The following is a 22,025-nucleotide window of genomic DNA, read 5'->3' as shown; positions in this document are numbered from 1 at the left end:
TCTAAAAACATTCCAACATGTTTATCTTTTGCTTTCACTTGTTCCTCATCTCCTCTCCACCTCTACAGGCTCCACTTGAACTCCAGCTCCTTCGCCATGTGTGACAACCTGCATCTCACTGAAGGCGACTCTGTCATATCATATTTCCTGTACAAAATGATGGAGTCACCCTTGACTCTTTTAATGTAACTTCTCAGTGAATGAAGCATAAAACATAAGAACACTTGTAAACAGACAACAGATTTGAAAACCTAGGTAATGACGTTTTCAAGAAACAATGTAGAGAATTGTATTTGACACAAAAATGGCCCCTGGATGGAATTACATATAAAAAAATGAAATAAAAAAACACTGAGTCATCACTATAGAAATGGAAAATAATTAAACTTAGTGGGTTTATTGTTTAGAAAAAGCACTCAGCTGGAAAAGGAAATTCCCACAAACTGCCAATGTACTCACAGCATTTATTTCAATCCTCGACATATCCAGAAACAAGAAATGCAGGGCCAGTGCAGCCACTCAACAATGCAACGAGAGAGGTAAGCGCCCTGCATTTGGGGGTGCAGTGTAAAATCTGTCACAGTGGAAGCAGGAGACAGATCTTTTGGAGGAACAAGATGTTTACTACATAAATCATGTGACTAGGAAAAGCACTGGCGATTGGGGGGTCACAGGGTGACATACATCATTCGATGTGACATTCTGTGGAGAGGCTTGATAGACACCGAAGAGCTCCAGGAAAATACAAGGACTTGTGTGGAACTGAAAACCAAAGAGGGTCTAGAGCAAGCTCGAGAATCTGATAAGAGGAAATAACATGAAACATGTGTTTGCTTTGGAAGCTGTTCCACCCGGGCAGAGTCGGGCGTTGGGACCACGCACTGAAGTCAGGCCCACCTAGTCCCCACGCATCTCTGCATCTGTGTCTCCTGATGGTACAGAAGAACTGAGAATCGTGGCTTCTCCACTTCTGCTTTCCAAACCTCATGTGTCTTCGTCCCGTGAACGTACCTCAGAGCCACAAACACAAGCACAGTGGGATACAGTTTCCCGTCACACCCAAGCTACCTATGCAACTCGGTAGAACCATCTGGACACTAGCTTTACTATTCATGCTATGAGGTCCTTCTTCTCAACTCAATGCATGCTGTCCAATTTCTCATCAAGATCAAGGACAATGGGCAGAGGACAAGTTATGAACATAATTAGATGAGACTGTCAACATTCTAGATCTTTCCACAATTAGTAACTGCTGGGAGGAACACACATGTGGTTCCCAGTAACAACAAGCAAATGTGGAAAGATACACCTTTCAATAATAAACACTGAAGAAGGTAGATATCAAGGTAGGAAATTCCAGTATCTGCAACAGTGGTCCAGAGAAGGAATTTCAAAACAAATATCCTATCATGATCACATAGTAGGAACATAATGGAAAGGAAGATTCAAAACACTCTTCCTCTAAAATTATATCAAGTTTTACAAAAGAAGAAGACACAAAAACCACATATCTGCTTTGGGTCCAAAACATTGTAATGGAAATGCAACACATTTTATATAACAATTGTTTAAAATAAAGTCCAAGATAACAAAATATATTTAGTACAGTTAAAGAGGATATTTATCATCTTAAATGTTCATATCAGCAACATGTTAACTAGAATCTATATTAACTAGTATTTAACACACTAAGGATGAGGCACTTACAAGGGCAATGTCATATTTATAACAATATTTCTGTTCAGCCCTGAGTTTTATTGTAAAGAATATATATACATGATGTATTATACCTGAAGATTTTTCAACATTCTTTCCATTCATAACATTTCTTTCCAGTCTGTTTCTTCAAATACAACAAGGTTTTAGGGGAGAATGGTTTCCTACATTCTACAATTTCAACATTTCTCTGCAGTGTGTGTTCTCACATGAGTTTGCAGGCTTGCAGGATACCTGAAGGCTTCCCCACAATGCGGACGTTCATAGGGCCTCTCCCCAATGTGTGTCCTCACATGTGCTCGCAGGCTTAAGGGATACATGAAGGCTTTCCCACATTCCTTACATTCATAGGGCTTCACGCCACTGTGCATTCCCATGTGTCCCTGAAGGGAGGAATGACGACTGAAGGCTTCCCCACAGTGCTGACATTTGTAGGGCCTCTCCCCAGTGTGTGTCCTCACATGTACTCGCAGGTTGTCTGGATGCCTGAAGGTTCTGCCACACTGCTGACATTCATAGGGTCTCTCCCCAGTGTGTGTCCTCACATGGGCTTGAAGGTGTGCGGGATACCAGAAAGCTTTCCCACACTCTAGACATTTACAGGGTCTCTCCTCAGTGTGGGTTCTTGCATGTAGTTGAAGGGATGAGGGACAAGTGTAGGTTTTCCCACACTCCTTGCATTCATAGGGCCTCTCCCCAGTGTGTGTCCTCACGTGGACTCGCAGTTTTGCAGGATGCCTGTAGGTTTTCCCACACTCCTTGCATTCATAGGGTCTCTCCCCAGTGTGTGTCCTCACGTGGATTTGAAGGTGTGCGGGATACCAGAAAGCTTTCCCACACTCTAGACATTCATAGGGTCTCTCCTCAGTGTGGGTTCTCGCATGTAGTTGAAGGGATGAAGAACAAGTGTAGGTTTTCCCACACTCCTTGCATTCATAGGGCCTCTCCCCAGTGTGTGTCCTCACATGTGACTGCAGGTTTGCAGGGTACATGAAGGTTTTGCCACAGTGCTGACATTCATAGGGCTTCTCTTCATTGTGCTTTCTCACGTGCTTTTGCAAGGATGAGGACCAGCGGAAAGCTTTCCCACACTGTGTACATTCATAAGGTCTCTGCCCACTGTGAGTTCTCACGTGGACTCGAAGGGAGGAGTGACGACTGAAGGCTTTCCCACAGTGCAGACATTTAAAGGGTCTCTCCCCGGTGTGGGTTCTCATGTGTTCCTGAAGAGATGTGGAACAAGTATAGGCCTTCCCACAATCCCTACACTGATAAGGTTTCACTCCACTGTGCATTCTCACGTGTCTTTGCAAACATCGAGGTTGCCTGAATGCCTTCCCACACTCCTTACATTCATAGGGTTTCTCTTCACTGTGCGTCCTCACATGTTCTTGCAGGGATAAGGAGCAACTGTAGGATTTCCCACATATTGAACATTCATAGGGTTTCACTCCACTGTGTCTCTTCCTGTGTCTTCTAACGTATTTAGGACAACTAAAGGTTTTGCCACACTCCTTACATGCATAGGGTTTATCTCCACTGTGTGTTATCTCATGTTCTCGAAGGTAGGAATAACAACTGAAAGTTTTCCCACACTGCTTACACTCATAGGGTCTCTCCCCAGTGTGTGTTCTCACATGTACTTGAAGGGATGAGGAACTACTGTAGGCTTTCCCACACTGCTTACATTCTTGGGGCTTCATCCCAGTGTGACTTTGCTCATGCCGCGTAAGGTAGGAGTAATACATAAAGGCTTTCCCACACACTATACAAGCATGGATTTTTTGTCCATGGTGACCCTTCACACATCCCTGCAACGATGAGAGGCTTGTGAAAGCTTCTTCATATTTCTTACATTCAAAAGATTTTCTACTAGTGGGACACTTCACATATCTCTTAGATTCTATCTCGTTACTCTGACCTTTATAGGACTTCTCTGCAATGTCAGTTCCTACATGAGTATTTAGGCACAAGACACAGCTACAGGCTTGTCCACACTCATCACACTGATAAGGTTTCTGTCCAGTATGAGATCTGTGCTGCTCTTTATGGGAAGAATAATTCATAAGAGGTTTTCCAAAAATGGTACATTCATAGGGTTTACCTCCAGTAGGATAAGACTCACGCACAGGAAGACTTGGAACCTGATTCAGGGCTGCTCCACACTGATAACCTTCATCATTTTCACCAACTCTCTCCAAGAAATGGCTTCTGTTCAAAATAGGAAGCACACTATTAGGGATTATTTACTGTAAGTTATTTCTTTATGATTTGTTCATGGTTCTTAATGATTAGCTTGAGTACATATTGGCTATTCTCAATGGATGGGTATGTTTGTGGAACCACTTGCATTGTTATAATAGAGTGGGACAAGCTCAATGCTCTGGGTGAGGGCTCAAATATAGCCAGAAGTTTCTTCTATGTGGTTTTCCTTATCATTGTTTCCAATTGAATTATGCTTCAGATGTTTGATATCTACTTCACATTATGAAAATACTGTCTTATAAAAATTCTCTGAGTACACAATTACTGAGTTAGGTTTAGACATTTCTTTTAATGTCAAGTCATTCTTACACTCTGGTGAGACTCCCCTTCCTCCTGTGGGAGGGCCACTCACCTCAAATGCCTCTCCTCGGTTTGGGGCTCATCTCCAATGTTATGAATTTTCTGATTCTCTTGAAAAAGAGACATGGAATCATTACTTGTGAATCTTACTATTTTCTTTTCACTATATACTCCACTCTCCAAATTATCCCACTGAGGACTTGATCCATTGATTTGAACTTGAATGTGGTAATCTGCAACAATGGAAACATATTAATTTCTCGAGAAAGAAATGGGACAAAGGAAAGAAAACAGACCCCATGTGGATCTCTTTCCATATACTGATCCCAAAATGTAAACAAACTGTATAAGAATAACAGACATGTGGGCAACAAAAAACTCTTTAGACGTCAGCTACTTAGAATGGGAGCAATTATAGGGAAAGCCTGTCAAAATGGGACACTGTTCACTAAGAAATACTTTAAAAGAGATGGAGGCTGATGTGGAGATAAATATTATTAGAAAAACAAGGTAGGAATAAACTGGGCAATATACACCTGTCCAAATGCTGCCTTTATAAAAGAAATACACAAAATCTTCCCAAGTGGGTGAAAAGGGGTGGGAAGTCCATCAGGGAAGCCAGGTACATGACAAATGGCACCCTTGTGAAAGACTAAGTCATGTTTCTAAAGGATGTGTCCAAATATCACTCAATTTTATGCAAAACCTGCTCCTCCCAAGGCTTGCCGCTCTCATGGTGCTTGCAGGCACAGAAGCCCCGGATGAAGCCTCCCCGCACTGCCCTGGCTGCCTTGGGGACGTCACCCTGTGTGTATGGCTGCTGCCCTGCCATTGGAGAAAAGTTCAGCAAGAGGTAGGATTTGATGGGCAACAGGGAGTCCATGAGATGCGCCACTACTTTGGTCTTCAAGGCCATTGGCGATGGGTAAGTGAGTATTTCACTGCAGAAAGATCACTGTGTCAAATGTGGATGGACCTCAGTGTAACATTTACAGGGGTGAAAAACATAAAACAGCTCTCACTTCCCCAAAGTGACACGGGAGACCATGCATACATTTACAAAATCATAGAGATTAAGACTTTGATCAAGAGAAATAGAGTCAATTCAGTATTTCAAGTGGTTCTGTTCATGGAAAGGCTATCTGATTCAGGTATGTTCCAGAAGTCTTAGGCCATGTCTGTCTTTCCTATAATGAATTCCCACTTCTTGGCCCAAAAGGAAGGACAATCTTAGGAGATCCTGGTTCTCTAGGGACTAGTTGAAGGGAGGGAGCCGTCCTTACCCACAGAGGCCAGGTGTCGGCAGGTCTCCAGCATCACGTCTCTGTAGAGCCCCCTTTGAGTGTGATCCAGCAGTGCCCACTCTTCCGGGGTGAAGGCCACAGCCACGTCCTCCAAGACCACCGAGGCCTGAAACACCCCACACGTCCTGTTTCAGCAAGGCACCACCTTACCAGTGCGGGAGGGTAGGGGAGGTTGACCATTGGGAAATTGGTGTCACCTCCTTGGCCTCCTGAGCTCACATGCTCATGGGAAGTGAAAATAAGCAAGAAAATCACGTGGAATATATTCAGAGATGGTAAGTGCTTGGGAAGTTGAAGCAAAAGGGGGATTAAAACAACTGATAAAAACTTAAGACACAGACAATTTTAAAAGATTATCATTACTGAGCAGATTCTGAGGTATAGTAAAGACTGAAAAATGAAATCATCAATCAGATAACATGGAAATAGATGCCTGGCTCAATAAAAAGTCATTATTTCCTCATCAGCTCCAAGAACTAGACTCAGCCAGTCAGGATGTCACCGATACTTAAATTCAAATGCTGCCGGATCTCAACAGCTCTTGCCGTGGAAATGTTCAAATGTCAAGCTACCTCGCCTAGTCCCCTCATTCCAACATAGGCAGAGTCCCTCTCAGGATTAGGTAGACACTGTAGCAATACATATAGGGACAGGGACGCAGGGGCTTAGTTCATCAGGAACCTGGCAAGACAAAAGGACCCCCTCAAGTAAATAACCAATGTCTTGGAAATCTGAGGAAAATGGCATCAAAGAGATGACTTGCTGAAGGAACTGATGAGCTAACGGTGACTTTAACCAACTTAATATCTTTCATGCAATGTGGGACGACACCATACCCCTGAATGAAAAGCAAACAATTATGCGGGGGAATCAGATATTTTAAACAAAAACACATTCTCAAAATCTAAAGAAAAATAAATCCCGACTGCATTCAACTATGAAGGTAATGTAATTTAATTGGGGCTGCAACTGGGATTTAGTGATTACACACCTGATAAGACACAACACTGATAGACTTATGTTCTAACTATGTATTTTTTAAGCTCATGAAACGATAAAAACTTTAAAAAAAAAACAACTAAGAGACAAATAATATGCTTAAATAACGAGCAAGGAATATGAGTAGACATTTCTCCAAAGAAGATATACAAATGGCCCACAGTCGTATAGAAGACGCTGGACATTAATAATCAGGGAAATGCAAATCAAAACTAGGAACAGACACCTCTTCACACCCACTAGGACGGCTCTAAGAATGGACAAGTGCGTGCTGGTGAGGACGGAAGGAAATCGTCACTTATACATGGCTGACAGGGAAGTAAAAGGGTGTGGCCAGTTTGGAGGAGAGTCTGGTGGTTCCTCAAAATGATGAATACAGATACTACATAACGTGGAATTGTATTCCTAGGAGTCTGTCCAAGGAAAGTGAAAACAAACACCAACACAGTAAGTAATACCCAGATATCCACAACTGCAGGATTCGTAATAGCCAAAAAGTGGAAACAATCTAAAAGCCCATCAGGTTTGTGAAACTGAACAAACCTCACTGATGTGGTGTCAGGGGGCCAGCAAGCAGGGGAACTATCAAGCCCACTATTCCGGCTCCATGGCAGACCCCACAGTAAGACACAGACCCTGCCAGACACTAGCTTACTCTCCAGCAGCAGCCCAGCCAATGAGAGGCTGCCACTATTCAGCCAACAAGGAGCCACAACACTTAGAACTCCCAGTTCCCTCCAATGGCCTTTCTGCTTACAAGAAACCCCACCCCCACCCCATTGCCCTTTTCCTATATATAAAAGATCATTCCTTTCCTTTGTTCTCTGGACTTCCCTATGGTTTTGCCGCAGCTTGCTTAGTCTGAGCCGCAATTCTCTGCTATTCTTGAATAAACCCATTTTTGCTGGTAAGTGAGCTAGCTCTATTTTTAAGGTTATTACTTTGTGTCAGGAAGGTGGGCTCCAGAGAAGACCCCCATCAATTCGGAGTCGGGTAAACACGCTGGCACCGGTCCCCACGGGGCCCACCGCGCCCCGCACCCCGCGCCCGTTGCTTTCTCACCAATACAGGAGTTTGTAGGTAACTTCCTTCTGGACTTTGATGACCTCTCCGGGCATTATTTAGGGTTCGTTTTAAAGTTCTTTCCATTCTGAGAGGACTCATTTGGCCTTTAGTGTGACTCTGTTTTGAGCCAAACTGTACCTGTTGGAACCGCTGGTCTTTGGTCTGATTCCTTTTGGAACAAGGCTGGCTGTTCTGTTGCAACTACGCGGTTAAGGAATTTTTCTTCTCCTCTTATAGAAAAAAGCATCTGGGAAATGAGATCCCAGTCGTCAAAACCTTTTAGGGCACTGCTCACTCTGAGACCCCAGTGGGTTTTACGTTTAAAATATTTGGTTCCTCCTAATGCGCATGTCTACTTAAGTGAACCAACTTAAATAACCAATTTAGAACACCAATGGCCATTATGGGGAACTTTCTATCTCCCCAGATTTGTTTTTCTCAAAATTAAATTATAAAGCCGCAATTCCCCCCAAAAAGTGAATGAATGGGATGCCTACCTTAATAGGTATCTTGACCTTTCCAAAGTTTTCAGGATTCTAAAATTGCCTCTTGACAAATACTATTTCTAAATTAACTGAGGCAAATGTTTGAAAGGAGTCAAATGCCTTGAGGCCTCTTTCCCCCTCCCCTTCCCCATCTTGTACTCAGGGCTGGCTCCCTAGCCATGTTCCTCTAATCAGATTTTAGTAAGTTTCCAAAATGCAAACTCAAAAATAAATCTGTGTGTTTTGCATCACTGGAAGCAAGCAGTTGAAGTTTTAAAAATAAACTAGCAACATAGGCTTTTAAAGCTATTAAAACTAAATTCTCCTTGACTGTTGAGAATTAGGGTTGGGGTTGATTAATGATTGTGCATTGAGTCCCCTATACAGAATTTTATTGTTGTTAACAACCATTTGATAAATAAATATGAGAGATGCCCTCTCAAAAAAAAAAACAATTCTCCTTAAGTCCTAAAATATGCTTCTGAAGGATAAAAAAGTGAATTAATGGAAAAAGTCCAAAACGTTTTCAAATGACCCCACAACCAATGAAATAAATGGAGACGGTGCATGTCCTCAGAACACAGCCCAGAATGCCAGCTCTCCCAAACAGGTCGAGAGCTTTAAGAAAATGCCACCAAATACAACCAGGATTGTTCTGATTTTGGGAGGGATTTTGTTTCTGTTTCGTTTCAACTTGAGAAAAATACTTGTAAACACTGAAACTTTAAGAAGAACTGAGATTTTCCACAGAACAGGTTGGTGAGATTTTGCCAAACAGACATTATAGCTTTCTCAGCTGTAGTGATCAGGACTGGGTGGGAGTAACCGAGGCATGGACAAGCACACCATGGGGGTAGGGGGTGCCCTGAGGCAGGCCCACCTGAGTGTGGCTAGTGGCCCTACTCCAGTGCAGGTGCTGCTGGGCCAAGATGACCCTTGGGCCCTGTGTGGGATGGGGAGCCTTCTCTTGACCAAGTTCATGTGCAATAACCATGTCATTGTACAGTTAACTGGGATAGACAAAAGTAGAACCCAACTTACAGACAAATACATTAATGACCTGAGAGATGGAGAGTTTTCTTATAGAAGAAAAGAGAGCAAGTTGCAAAGGAACTGACGAGAGAACCTCAAGTCTAGGAAAATTAAGAAGAGTCCCTCAAAGTGTAGAACAGAGAGAAATGACAAACCACCCCCCAGGAGAAAATACTACAATACCTAGAAATGGAAAAGGGTGGATTACCAGAGAAGGTGAAAGAAACATAAGAAATCAATAAACATATGGACAACTTAAGGTGAAAATCACTGGAAAACCCTGCACAGAGGACAAAACACCACATAGGAGAATGTTCAGGCCCGATGGTTATCAGCAAAAAGCAATCTAATCACGAGAAGGTCCCAATTCACACACTCAAGATGGACAGTTTGGCTGGGAAACTCCCAAGGGCTGGAAACGTGGCACAGCGTTGCTGGAAAAGCTGGCCCACCCTGGCCACTTCCCAGTGCATTGGAGCCTGCCCATAATGCACAACCCACAGTGCTTCACCAGCATGTGAGGAGGGCTGGAGCAGCGTGGCCAACAAAAAGCCAAAGATAAACTTGAGGCAACCCACGTCCCACAGGGACCACAATACATGAGATAACCAGGGAACGGGAGGAGCCCTCAGTGCGACACAGCGTGACGGGTCATAATTCGCTTATGGCAAATGCAGCAAAATCACACCACCCACTGCTGGGTGATGAAAACATGTAAATCTGCAAATGACAGAAGAGCCAGGACAGCGGTCACCCGGGGGCAGGAGGGAGGAGAGCGGGTGGAAGATGGGGACACTGAAAGGGACCCAGCCCAGGAGCTCACCTGGGTGGGTGAGTCCACAGGGGCTTATGACTGTTGTCAAACTAAGGTCACCGTCAACCCGTGTGGAAATGGCCCCGAGGCGCCCACAGCACCACTCGGGGAGGACAGAGCACTCCGCACCCTGCCGGGGCCTCCCTGCACTCTGGGCTTCTCGGGGGCACCCTGGGCTGCAGGCACCTGCAGGGGGAGCCGCCTCCCTCCACCTCCCGCCCCAGGTGATGCACCTGCTCTAGCACCGAGGGTCACAAGGAGACGGGGCCCCGGCCGTCCCAGTGCGTGAATGACAAGCTGGGCTCCCGTGTTCCAGGAGGAAGTGTGTGGGCGCGCTGGGCCGGGGGAAGGGGTTGTTCAAACACCTGCAAACTGCTTCTCCCTCTCAGAACACAGGTGTCTGTCACCTATGAGCCTCTTGGTAACAAACTGAAAACGATCATATTTGGCCAGGATCCCGCTCACAGAATCTGCACTCATCTCTGAGGACCAGCTGTTAACCGGGGTGAGGGGGGACGGGGTCACACTGTCACGACCCTGCGCCTGCACCAAGGAGTCACTACCAGTACTAATTCTTTAACGCATGACTCTCCCACCCCACCGGAAGCACAGCCCTGCAGGCGCTTAGGTGCGGAACAGGCCGCCTCCTGGGCTGAGCAGCCTCCTCTGGTTCTGCCCCGGGATGGCAGAGTCTGCAGGAAAGGCAAAGACCGAGACGCGTCCTGCCCTCACTCGGTTGCAAAGGAGGCAGAAAGAATCCGGTCACCTGACACCTGTGGAACCCAAGGCCGGCATCAGAGGGCGTCCCCCAGCGCTAGCCAGGGACCAGGCGCCCTCCCCACCAGGGGACACGATCGATCCTGCCTGAGCCCGGCGCTCCCTGCAAACCGTCAGTGGGGGTGACAGGCACCCCGACCCCAGGGTGCTCTGGAAACGGCATGCTGCGGGAGAGCCCCTTCCCCATCCACTCAAGCCTCTCATGGAGCCCGCGTTTACGGGGCCAAGGCCAGGCCCAGACCCCAGGCCCCATTCTGCGCCTCCCCGGTGATTAGCTGGGCCGCTTGTCCGCAGTGAGCGGGCGGAGCAGAGGCCTGCTTCCCAAGCTCCGGTCCTCCCTCCTTTCCCCAGAGCCCAGACCTCCGCCCACCCTCAGCCTGAGCAGCAGACAGCCCGGCTGGGGACAGGCTGGCCCGGGGTCTGCACCGCACACCGCACAGCACACCTGCCCCTTCCCGGGCCCCCCTTACTCCCTGCCTAACACAGACCCTTTACCCAGTGCTCTGGGAGCTTGCAGACCTTACACCTGGAGCGTCTTCCCTACGGACGTAGGACCCTCGTCCCCAGTGCACGAATTGCCACGCCAGCACAGATGCCCCTGCCCCAATGCAAACCCCCACCCCCACTGCAGAGCCCCTGCCCCAGGGTAGTGCCCTCCCACCCCCTCGCCCCAGGGCAGAAACCCCCACTCCAGCAGAAAGCCCCTGCCCCTCAGTCCAGAGCCCCCAGCCCCAAATCAGAGCCCCTGCCCTCAGTAGGACAGTCCCTTCTGTCGACTCCTCAAAAAAAAACAAAAAACTTTGAAAGTCTCTTCTTATTAAATTATGATTTTTCATTCCCCAGACTTGACCAACTCATCACAGCTGCCCGCTTCTAACGGAAACTTTACTCAGGCTTCTGTTCTCACAGGCCCGGACTCTGCTCCCCAACCCCTCCTGGTCTGGACAACCACCAAGATGCAGAGCAAGCCCCTGGAGGCCTCAGGGGAGAATGCGCTGACGGCAGGGGCCCCGGTCCCGACAATCTGCCTCCCTGTTCCCTCTCCTTACCGAGAAAAGCAAAGCCTTTTTCTGTGGGATTGGAGACGGACGCTGGTCCATCTGAGATCTGAGCCTTGTCCCTATTTCAACAGTCTTTGGTATGTTAAACACAAGACAACAGACCCAAAATGGAGTCACTTACGCTAAGCCCCACATCACCAAACCTAGACTTAAACGTAGTTACAGTTTTCAGCCTCTCCCAGAAATGGAATAAAAAACCAGTCCGTCAGGAATTACCTGGTCAGGACTGGCGAGGAAACCTCCCCGAGAGGCCCCAGCCATCCCCTAAAGGGAGGTCACCTTGCCACAACCAATCCACTTTTTGCTAGAAACTTCCGTGTTCCTGCCCCCCTTCTGTCTATTCAGTCTGGTTTTGTACAGCTCCTGGGAGCTCCCTTCTGTCTGCTGGAGCGGATGCTGTCCGATTCATGGATCTTTGAATAAAGCAGGTGAAATCTTAAAAATTTACTCAGGAATTTTTTAACAGGAATAAAGTTTCCTTAACCAAGTAAGCTTCTGTTTTTACCTGTCATGTCCAGGATGGGTCCCCCTATTCGGCTGCCACCAACCTCCCCAGGCTCCTGATCGTCTTCCCTGAGGCCCTCCTGCTCCCCGAACCCCCACCCAGCAGACGGTAGTCGGGACCCCTACGCGGGAAGGGGACAGGACGCCGGGACCCCACTGCAGCCAGGCGGAGACTCAGGTCCGGACGGGGCGGAGGGCGCCGAAAGGGCGCAGACCCGGGCTGCCGCCGCTTCCAGCCGGTTCCCGCAGGTTCTTTCAGACCCTCCCGGTCTTGACCCCGACAGCGCACACGCACCATCTCGCAGCGCCGCCCGGGTCCTTCCGGCGTCCTCCCCACGGCCTCGGCAGGTGAGAGCAACGCGGACGGCACACCTGAGGCCGTGCGGAACAGGTACGTTCCGGGGGCGTGGGGGCTGAGAGCTACTTCCACGCGGCTGAGCAGCCCGCCCCTGGCCCTGATTGGACAATACCCCGGGCCCTCGCGTTCTGATTGGCCAGAGTTCCGGGACCACCACGTCCTAACTGGTTAGTGCCCTGGGCAACACCCTCGAGTCCCCGATTGGACAGTTCTTCCAGCCCGGACCCTGAGTCCTGCATGACAGGCCATTGGGATGCACGTGTCTGACCCGCAGGACTGGTTCCGGCGCCGGTCGCAGAACCCGCTCCAGGCCGGGCGGGCTGGCTTCTGCCGGCCGCTCGATGGTCTGCCCGCGTCCTTCTCCTGGACCGGAAGTTCCTGACTCACTTGCTCCTCGGAGCGCCTAGTGTCTGGAGCCGGCTCATGATGAGAGGGCCTGGTGACCCCGGGATCAGGGGTCGGCTGGGGGCGTGGCGTGCTCCCTGATAAAGAACACCGTGCAGTGCGACATCACCGCCTGCGAGGCAGAGGCCGGCTGTGTTTTGACATGTGACCTTTGTTACCCCAGGAGGTGCCACCTTTCATCCTTCCCCTTCACCCCCCTCCCAGCCCCACTTCTGGGGCTTGAGCTCAGCAAACCGCAGGTACTTTATCTCCGTGGGGCTTCTCTCAGCGCAGCCACAGGTGAGAGACGTTCGAACCCTCCTCTGAACTCCAAGGGGTCTTACAAGAGTTGTTTTGAAAGAATTCGTTTTGCTGAAGCTGCTGTAACCTACATCTAGCTATACACAAATGGTTGCTAAGGCCATTCACTAGGCAAAAAGTGCACTTTGTTCCAGGCAGCTGTTTGTCCGGGATGTTTACGGTTTGGCAAAATGCAAAAAGTTCAACTTTCTGAGAACAGTAGTTTCAGAGAAGAGGATGCGCGTAAACCCTGTTTCCCAGTGGTCCCTGGACTCATCTGTCAGTGTCACTATTAACTCCATTTTGTCAACATTTAAACCATTTTACTGTGCAGGGAAATTTATGTTGGTTCAGTTTTTGGTGTATCCCCAGAGAATGTTTAAATATAAAAGTCGGGTCATTTCCCTGAGGCAGTTCAATTCCTATTTTAAATGATTTAAGGAAAAGCATTGAATGCTTAAATAAATTTGGGTTGGACCTGGAAATTCTTCATACACTGATTATTAACTGGGTCCCAAGCACTGAGCATTTAATACGACTCCTTTCAAAACTACCCATTTTTGTACTGAGTAAAAGTATAAACTCCAGTATCATGGACCAATTTACTTACAAACAGAATTATAAAATTCATTGTCTGTGGTTTACAAAAAGGTTTTATTCACTTTCATAAAAAGTAGTATTTCGGATGTTAAAACAAAATTAATCTGAGTAAATTTGAAGATCTAAATGGGTTTTAATGATTCATCAATCAGACAGCATCCCATCTTAGAGAATAGAAAGGAGCTCCATGCAGCTGTAGAAAGTGGAAGACATTCATAGGCAGAAAGAAGCAGAAAAAGAAACTTTCTAGCAAAGAGCAGATTATTTCAGGCAAGGTCACCTTCCTTTGGAAGAAGGCAGAGGGTCTCTCTGGCAGATTGCCTCACTAGTGCTGACCAGGAAATTCCTGACGGACTGGCTAAAGGTCACATTCCCGAGAGGCTGAAAACTGCAATTAGGTTAAGTTTTAAAACTCAGTTTGGTGACAATGGTTTAGCACAAGTGACTCCATTTGGGGCTGTTGTCTATTTTTCAAAAGTGTTGAAATAGGTTCAGATATTTGTGCACACATGTTCACAGTAGGATTATTCACAATAGCCAAAAGGTGGAAGCAACCCAAATGTCCATCAACAGACAAATGTATAAAGAAAATATAGTGTACATCCCTACAAGGGAATATTATTCAGCCATAAAAAGGAACAGAACACTGACACAGACTACAATGTGGATGAAACTTGAAAACGTTTTCACTAAGGACCACATATTGTATGATCCCATTCATGTGAAATATCTCAAAGAGGGGAATGTATAGAGACAGAAAGTTGCTTAAGGCTGGGAATGGGGGTTAGGAGCTGATAGTTCTTCAGCTACCTAGATTCTTTTGGAGGCAATGAAAAAAATTGTAAAATTTGATTGCTGCGATGGCTGCACAACTCCATGAATACAAAAAGCCACTGAAATGTACACTTAATATTTCAGTAAAGCTGTTTCAAAAAAAAAACCATGCATACACACTAAACTCTTTAGAATTGTGAGACTGTGTAAAACTTGACAGCAGGTGCACTTTGAAGAACTGCCCAGAATTAGGGGGGAAACCTCTTCTCATGTCCTTGGGCCACTCCCAAGGACAACCTGGCAGTTTCTATTACAATTTAAAATGTACACTAACTTGTCTCCTTGGGCTCACAGGACATACACCCGCACATGCAGATATCTGAAAATCCACACCAGCAATGGGAGATTTCAGTAGCTTGCAAGGGGCTCAACCAAGTACAGGGGACTGGTGTGGGAGACTGGTTTTTTACTACCTTTACCATTTGATAGCATACTTTGCCCAATTTTTCTCAAGAATTGGTTCACATAGCTACAGAAATAAGTGTTCCCTGTAAGTCATGATTTTTAAGCACGGAGTTCCCTGAATATAGAGTTGCCAAACTATTGATTCTATGTTTATGCCATTCCTCTTGCGGCCCACTCCCACAGAGTGGGAGCAAAGATGCTCGGTGTGTGTAAAACACTGAGAAAACAGACAAAAACACCAACAAAAAACAAGTATATATAAGGCAGATGTAAGGAAAGAATTGTATCTTCATGCTTAACTGGTACTTGACTCAGGGTGATTCTGCCCCCCAGCGGACATTGGCGGCATATGGAGACAATTTTGGATTTTTGAGTGACAATTTTGAGTGGGAAGGGGGCGCTAACTGGCATGTGATGAGTGGAGGCCTGGGATGCTGTTTAACACCCTGCAGCGGGCAGGACGACCTCTCAAAAAAGATTTCTCTGGGGCCTAATGTCAACTGTGCCGAGTTTGAGAAACCCTGATATATAGTCAATACTAAATCTCAAAACGAGTATTGAAGGTAAAGAAAGAAAATTAGCTCCGCTGATGAATATGCACAGGATTTCACTATGGCAAGTTTAAAAAAACAAAACAAAACATTGCCATGTGTTAAGGACATACGTACGTTTAAAAAAAATTACATATACATGGACTAGAAAAGGCTATGTAGTCAACTTATAAATTGCTACCTGGAGAGAGAGGGGAAAAAAACTGAGGGACTCGTTTACAAACCTACAGTGGTCCGAACTACCTGCTAAAGTTACATTCTGTATTCTTGTTCGAATTACTTCATTAAAAAGCGAATAGGGAAATGGTCTAACTGCCTCATTGATAAGATTAAGGAATTCACTTGGAGCTGGAAAATCGTTTCCCCATGGAAACTCATCAATAAAAGAATATTAATAACAATAATATGGTATCCAGTAAACGTATACTGTACGCCATGCACTCCTTAACTCTCAACAGAGCTTCGCAGTCGGCTCTATTAAATGCGGTGTGGTGGGGGGCGGCATCCTCTGTAACGCGGGGTGTTGACCGGCAACGCGGGGTGTTGACCGGCATCCCTGGCCTCCACCCACAAGACTCCAGGGGCACCCCACCCGCCCTAGCCCCAGCTGTAACCCAGAATCTCCCCGAACGTTGTCAGGTGTCTCCTGGCGCTAAAATCGCCCCCAGGTTGAGAATCACCGCCCTAGGCCCTTTATTTGATCCTAGAGTCTTTTCTCCCAAGTCCACGGGCATTCCGAGGCCTGCACTTGAGTGGTTTCAGACTTTAATATGAAGACGGTGACCACCGTGATGGGCTGACATTAATAATGTAATAAACAACACTTCACATAGCGCTTACTTGCCAAGTGTACGTACTGTTACGTAATTTCACTTTACAGATGGGGAAACTGACGCTCGGAGAGGCTTAAGAACTTGCCAGCTATCACCCCTGAACTCATTAAAGCTTGGGGCTAGGGCTGCAAACGCCAGGCTGGCGCCCAGCAAAACAGAACTTCTCCATGCACGGGACACGACGGAGATAGTAAAAATCAGCTGAGAAAATAACTATCTGCCTCGACCTTCCTCAGGCTGGGAGGGCAGAGGCAGACTAAGCCGGCTGCAAAATGAACAGGAAACAGTATCTCCTCCAAGGCCACGCTGCAGCTGCAGAGCGCCCGCACCATCTCCCTTTGCCCCATTCCTGCTTTCCAAGTCGTGGAAACCTCTGTCCGTTAAAAGCGCAGCGTGTGACTGAAGTCCCATCAGTAAGATGGAAACATCCTCCTCCGCCTGGAAGATTCGATTTCTGTGGACACCAAAAGTCCGTCTCCATTTCCAACCCAGGTGTGGAGCTCTGATATGGGGTTTCCGGAAATAACCCACATCTATCTTATCTGTGTGGTTCCCAAGGAAACAGGACTCGGGTCCACCTCATCCCAGACCCCCTACTGACCCCTTTGCACGCCCCACTGCTTTGCTCCGAGCCCGTGAGAGCCAGGCTGCATTTATTCACCTACATCCGCCTTCCCTTCAAACCCCAGAGTGGGTCTGGCCCGGATCCTAAGGTCTAGGGCGTCAGGAGACCCCGCGACCCCCTACCACGACGCCAGAGGCCCAGAGCCGTTCCACAGGCCTCCAGCCCGGCTGGACCCGGGAACACACCCTTTAGATAACCCCGCCCTCTGCCTTTTGAACTGCGCCCCGCCTTTAATCCGCTCCCAGCACCGCCCAACCATTGCTCAGCTCGGGCCGCAGAGCAGAAACAGGACGGACCTCGCAGTGGACATGGAAACAGCGCCGCTCACACTACAGATTGGGGGCCTGGGGCTCCCAGCTCCCAGATCAGTGCTTCCGCTTTCGGTCCCGGGGCTGCCGGGAGCGGAAGAGGGGCTGGTCCGGGGCTCAGGATTGGTGGCGCCTCAGGGAACCCTGGTCCTCCAATCGCTGAGCAGAGAAATTCTAGGCCGCTGGGACGCGATTGGGCCCAGTCGCCGTCCCTCTTTAGCCAAGGCGTGGGCGTGGCTGAGGTTGGGTCCGCCCTGGGGCGTGGCTAGGGCAGATTGACACCCGGCGGAAGGGTGGGAGCGTGGTTGCCCGTGGAATCCCTCAGCAGCCAGTTTACGCTGATAAGCGGTATCCGCCCACAAAAACAATAAATGCTTATTTCCCCAACACTTCTTCATGCGAACACACTTCTGTAAAAATATATTCCCGTTGTTGGAATGTTTCTACCTCGATGTATCGCATTTCTTCCAGAAATGGCGTCCTATATGGCGCATTTCTCCCTGAGCCTTTTCTTACTAATAAATAAATGTATTGTGGAATCCTGTCCTGGCCACTGGATGGCGACCTAGCTCACATTTTTCACATTCGTGATTATTTTGTTCTTTGCTTTTGGCAGATCCAGGAAAAATACATCCTCATTAAGCTTCATCTGTATCCCACACTCTGCTTTGGAGCATAGGGCACGAAAGGAACACAAAAATCCTCGCCCTCATCCTTCTTAGATTCCAGTCGGGACGGACAAAAAAACTAACCATATTAATAAATAGCATACATAATAAACATTATATATCCCAGTGTGGGCAGGGGAATGGCTGGCTTAGAGCGCCTGTCCCTTCTGCTACCTGCCCCAGGTCCTGCACAGCTGTTTGATTTCCATGATACACCTTGGAGTCCCATCACAGGGAAGCCTCGACCCTACCCTAACTGTCCCCCAGCCCCTCCCTTCCTGGGAACACAGCCCCTAGTGTTTTTCAGTTTCTGGTGCTGGAGGGCTGCCAGAGTATCTGCGGAGGGGCTGGGGCAGGCCTGGGGACCCTGGGCAGCTCCTGAAGAAACTCAGGTGTGTAGTGGGTGGAGGCTGGGGTGTGTGCTGGGACAGCTGCTTTAAAGTGCATTAAATTAACAGGCTCAAGTTAAGCAGAACTGAAAATTCTTACTGGTATTCCTTTAAGGACGTGTCTGTCTATTCAGAATTGATAAGTTTACCTTAATATGGTGTACACAAATCCATTCCCAGCGATTTATCAACGTGAATGTAAAACTCGAACACATATTGGAAAAACACAGGAGAAACATCTTTGTGACCTTGGGTTAGGCTAAGATTTCTTAGGACACCACATGTAACACTTACACACAAAGAGAAAAATCCAGTGGGTCATTAACGTTTTAAATAGTTGCTCTTTGAGAGCCACTTCCAAGAAAACAAGGAGGCAAATGACAACAAGGTGAAAATATTTGCAAAAAATATCCTGAGACAAAGAAATTGTTTCCAGAATATATAGAGAATGCTTTCCATGGAGAAAACGTGTGGCCTTTCACTCTCAAAGCCTCCTACTACTTGGCTATTCTTCGGAAATACCCAGTGAAGTATTTCAAGGATAAGGGGCACAGAATGCAATTTACTCTCAGCGTTGAGGGAAATACGCCTAATTTATATATAGGTATATATACATACACAGAGATAAAGCAAAATGGACAAAATATTCACACTGGGAAAACCGGTAGAAGGGTATATTCAGGAATTCTTGGTGCTATTCTTGCAAATTTTCTGTAAGTTCAAAATTACATCAAAATGACAAGTAAACCCAAAATAGCTTCCTAATTTGTACTATAAAGTCTGTAAAGCCAACCAATGATCAAAGAATAATGCATGAGCAATTTTTAATTGTTTGCAATCATTTACTTTCCTTCTTTTTCCTGAATCTCTGGTTTTATTGCTGTTTTCCAAGAATATAACTGGTAAGATTATTTCTTTAAGGAATTTTAGAATGACTGCTTTGCAGATGAAAACAGTGGGTCCCAAACAAATCCGTAAGCATTTTCTTTTTGTTTTTTATGCCAAATTTTATGCTCAAATTTATTTCCATAAAGCTGATAGGATAGTGATGGGAAATTCCTCCATTTAGTTCTACATGCTCATTGCTTGGAAGCTTCAGCCTGTGTATTCTTTTACTTCCATGGTCTGTCATGTGATTGGCATTCTCATCATGACCCTATTTTCTCTTATTTCTCTTATTTCTCCCATCTCTTTTCTAATTGAAATTTTTATTGAGAGGATGGTGGATCCAGTCGTGAGAAAGAATAGAGAGCAATCCCTTCTACACCTGCCCAGTTTACTCCTAGGGTTTTTGCAAAAGTATAATACAATGTCACAACCAGCCAGCCTGATATTGACATTTATACAATCCATCCATGTTATTCAGATGTTTGGTTTCACTTGTAGTCCTGAGTGTATGTGTGTGTGTTAAGGTCTATGCAATTTTTTAAAATTAAGGTATCATTGATATACACTCAGGAAAGTTTCACAAGAAAAACAATGTGGTAATTACATTCACCCTTATTATCGATTCCCCCCCATACCCCATTGCAGTCACTGCCCATCAGTGTAGTAAGATGCCACAGAGTCGCTATTTGTCTTCTCTGAGCTACACTGTCTTCCCCATGACCCCACACACACCATGTGCACCAATCATGATACCCCACAATCCCCTTCTCCCTCCCTCCCCACCTGCTCTCCCCCACCCCTCCCCTTTGGTAACCACTAGTCCCTTCTTGGAGTCTGTGAGTCTGCTGCTGTTTTGTTCCTTCAGTTTTGCTTCGTTGTTATACTCCACAAATGAGGGAAATGATTTGGTATTTGTCTTTCTCTGCCTGATTTATTTCACTGAGCATAATACCCTCTAGCTCCATCCATGTTGTTGCAAATGGAAGGATTTGTTTTCTTATGACTGAACAGTATTCCATTGTGTATATGCGCCACATCTTCTTTATCCACTCGTCTACTGATGGACACTTAGGTTGCTTCCATATCTTGGCTATTGTAAATAGTGCTGCAATAAACATAAGGGTGCATATGTCTTTTTGAATCTGAGAAGTTGTATTCTTAGAGTCAATTCCTAGGAGTGGAATTCCTGGGTCAAATGGTATTTCTATTTTGAGTTTTTTGAGGAACTTCCATACTGCTTTCCACAACGGTTGGACTAGTTTACATTCCCACAAGCAGTGTAGGAGGGCTCCCCTTTCTCCACATCCTCGCCACCATTTGTTGTTCCCAGTCTTTTCCATGTTGGCCATCCTAACCGGTGTGAGGTGATATCTCATTGTGGCTTTAATTTGCATTGCCCTGATAATTAGCGATGCGGAGCATCTTTTCATGTGCCTGTTGGCCATCTGAATTTCTTCTTTGGAGAAATGTCTGTTCATATCCTCCACCCATTTTTTAATAGGGTTATTTGCTTTATGGGTATGGAGGCGTATGAGTTCTTTATGTATTTTGGATGTTAACCCCTCGTCGAATATATCATTTACAAATATATTCTCCGAGGTTTGTGCAAGTGTATCACCTGGGTGGGTTCCTGCATCCACAGTGAAGACACAGAACATCTGGGACTCACTGGGATCTCCTGATCTGTCTTCTTATAACCCACATCACTGCCTCCTTGCTCCCTGCCACCCTATCCCACCAGGAAGCTTTGAAAAAAGACTCTTTGACTCCCCTCCAAGTCCCCTAAATTCCACTCCCCCACCTACTAAACTAGAAGCCTAATCTGCATAATTACAAAGATGATCTCAGGGCTGGGATGAGATCGGCAGGAGGATTATGGACCATCCAGTTAAGCCTAAAAGCCTGGAGGAGGCACGTCACCAAAACACAGACACTGGGACCATCAGAGTCTTTCTGGAGAATAATGAACTATAAGCCATTAAGAAATGGGACTGGAGGAGTCCATCCCTCCTCATAAACAGATTAGATAAATTCACAGGGGAAGAGAGGAGGCTCTCACAAATTGAAGAATGCCAAGGGCCCACTGGCAAAAGCGGGGGAGAGCTGGAGGCATAAAATGATCATTTTGCAACCGTCTCAGCAAGGATGGCTGCAGGCGGGAGCCCCCCACTGCCGGCTTCGGAATGTTTTCCAGTGATCGTTACCTCCCAGCTCTCTCGTTAATATGTCGCTATCCAGTGGGAGGAAGTGGTGTGGGAACCAAACAGAGCAAAATAAAGAAAGGGGATTTGAGAAAGCCTGGGTGGGGGTCTGTTTTATGTGGAGTGGGGAGTCAGGAGAGGCCCCCCCAGAGGAGGTGACATTTGAGCTAAGACAGAAGAACTTGGAGGCATAAGTCACGATGGTGTCAAGGAGAATGTTCCAGACAGAGGGGCGGCCTCTGCAAAAGGCCGGTGGTGGCCAGTTCAGGGGTGAGCACGGAGGGCTTTGAGGCTGAGTAAAGGGGCTGTAACCAGAGATTAATCAGAGGGGCCTTTGGAAGCCATCAGAAGACAACATG

At 46.7% G+C, this 22,025-nt stretch overlaps 1 protein-coding gene and 2 long non-coding RNA genes across 7 annotated transcripts; 1 reads left to right on the top strand and 2 right to left on the bottom strand.

Annotated features, from left to right (window-relative positions):
* Positions 1-1,598: 1,598 nt before the first annotated feature.
* On the bottom strand, positions 1,599-12,734 carry LOC118915207 (zinc finger protein 77-like). 5 transcript variants are annotated; one of them, XM_036890724.2, is made up of 5 exons: positions 11,807-12,075; positions 5,565-5,691; positions 4,334-4,514; positions 3,821-3,927; positions 3,391-3,527 (listed from the first exon to the last, which is right to left on the bottom strand). In XM_036890724.2, exons 1-5 carry the CDS (start codon positions 11,855-11,857, stop codon positions 3,436-3,438), a joined length of 558 nt encoding a protein of 185 aa, XP_036746619.2. In that variant the 5' UTR covers positions 11,858-12,075; the 3' UTR covers positions 3,391-3,435. The 5 variants fall into 5 exon arrangements, with proteins under 5 accessions (XP_036746614.2, XP_036746615.2, XP_036746613.2 ...); XM_036890719.2 differs by lacking the exon at positions 11,807-12,075 and adding an exon at positions 12,618-12,734 and having other exon boundaries at positions 1,599-3,927; XM_036890720.2 differs by having other exon boundaries at positions 1,599-3,927; positions 4,334-4,391; positions 11,807-12,000.
* LOC130679993 (uncharacterized) lies at positions 12,165-13,773 on the top strand. Its single transcript, XR_008992983.1, has 2 exons — positions 12,165-12,246; positions 12,337-13,773. It is a non-coding gene; the product is annotated as an uncharacterized LOC130679993 (long non-coding RNA).
* A 3,174-nt stretch (positions 13,774-16,947) lies between these two features.
* LOC130679994 (uncharacterized) lies at positions 16,948-18,019 on the bottom strand. Its single transcript, XR_008992984.1, has 2 exons — positions 17,509-18,019; positions 16,948-17,041 (listed from the first exon to the last, which is right to left on the bottom strand). It is a non-coding gene; the product is annotated as an uncharacterized LOC130679994 (long non-coding RNA).
* Between the last annotated feature and the right edge of the window lie 4,006 nt (positions 18,020-22,025).

This window comes from Manis pentadactyla, chromosome 12 (genome assembly GCF_030020395.1).
Source record: "Manis pentadactyla isolate mManPen7 chromosome 12, mManPen7.hap1, whole genome shotgun sequence".
NCBI lineage: Eukaryota > Metazoa > Chordata > Mammalia > Pholidota > Manidae > Manis > Manis pentadactyla.
The sequence above is the reverse complement of the archived record's forward strand: the minus strand, read 5'-3'. Positions and strand labels throughout refer to the sequence as shown.

Bases quoted from the DNA above. Each gene is read 5' to 3' on its own strand.
- LOC118915207 (XM_036890718.2), bottom strand. From the start codon at position 11,857: ATGGACCAGCGTCCGTCTCCAATCCCACAGAAAAAGGCTTTGCTTTTC. The intron at 5,692-11,806 runs GTAAGGAGAGGG...GGGGTGTTTCAG, and splicing joins AAAAGGCTTTGCTTTTCTCG to GCCTCGGTGGTCTTGGAGGA. The intron at 3,928-4,333 runs GTGAGTGGCCCT...TATTTTGAACAG, and splicing joins ACCGAGGAGAGGCATTTGAG to AAGCCATTTCTTGGAGAGAG.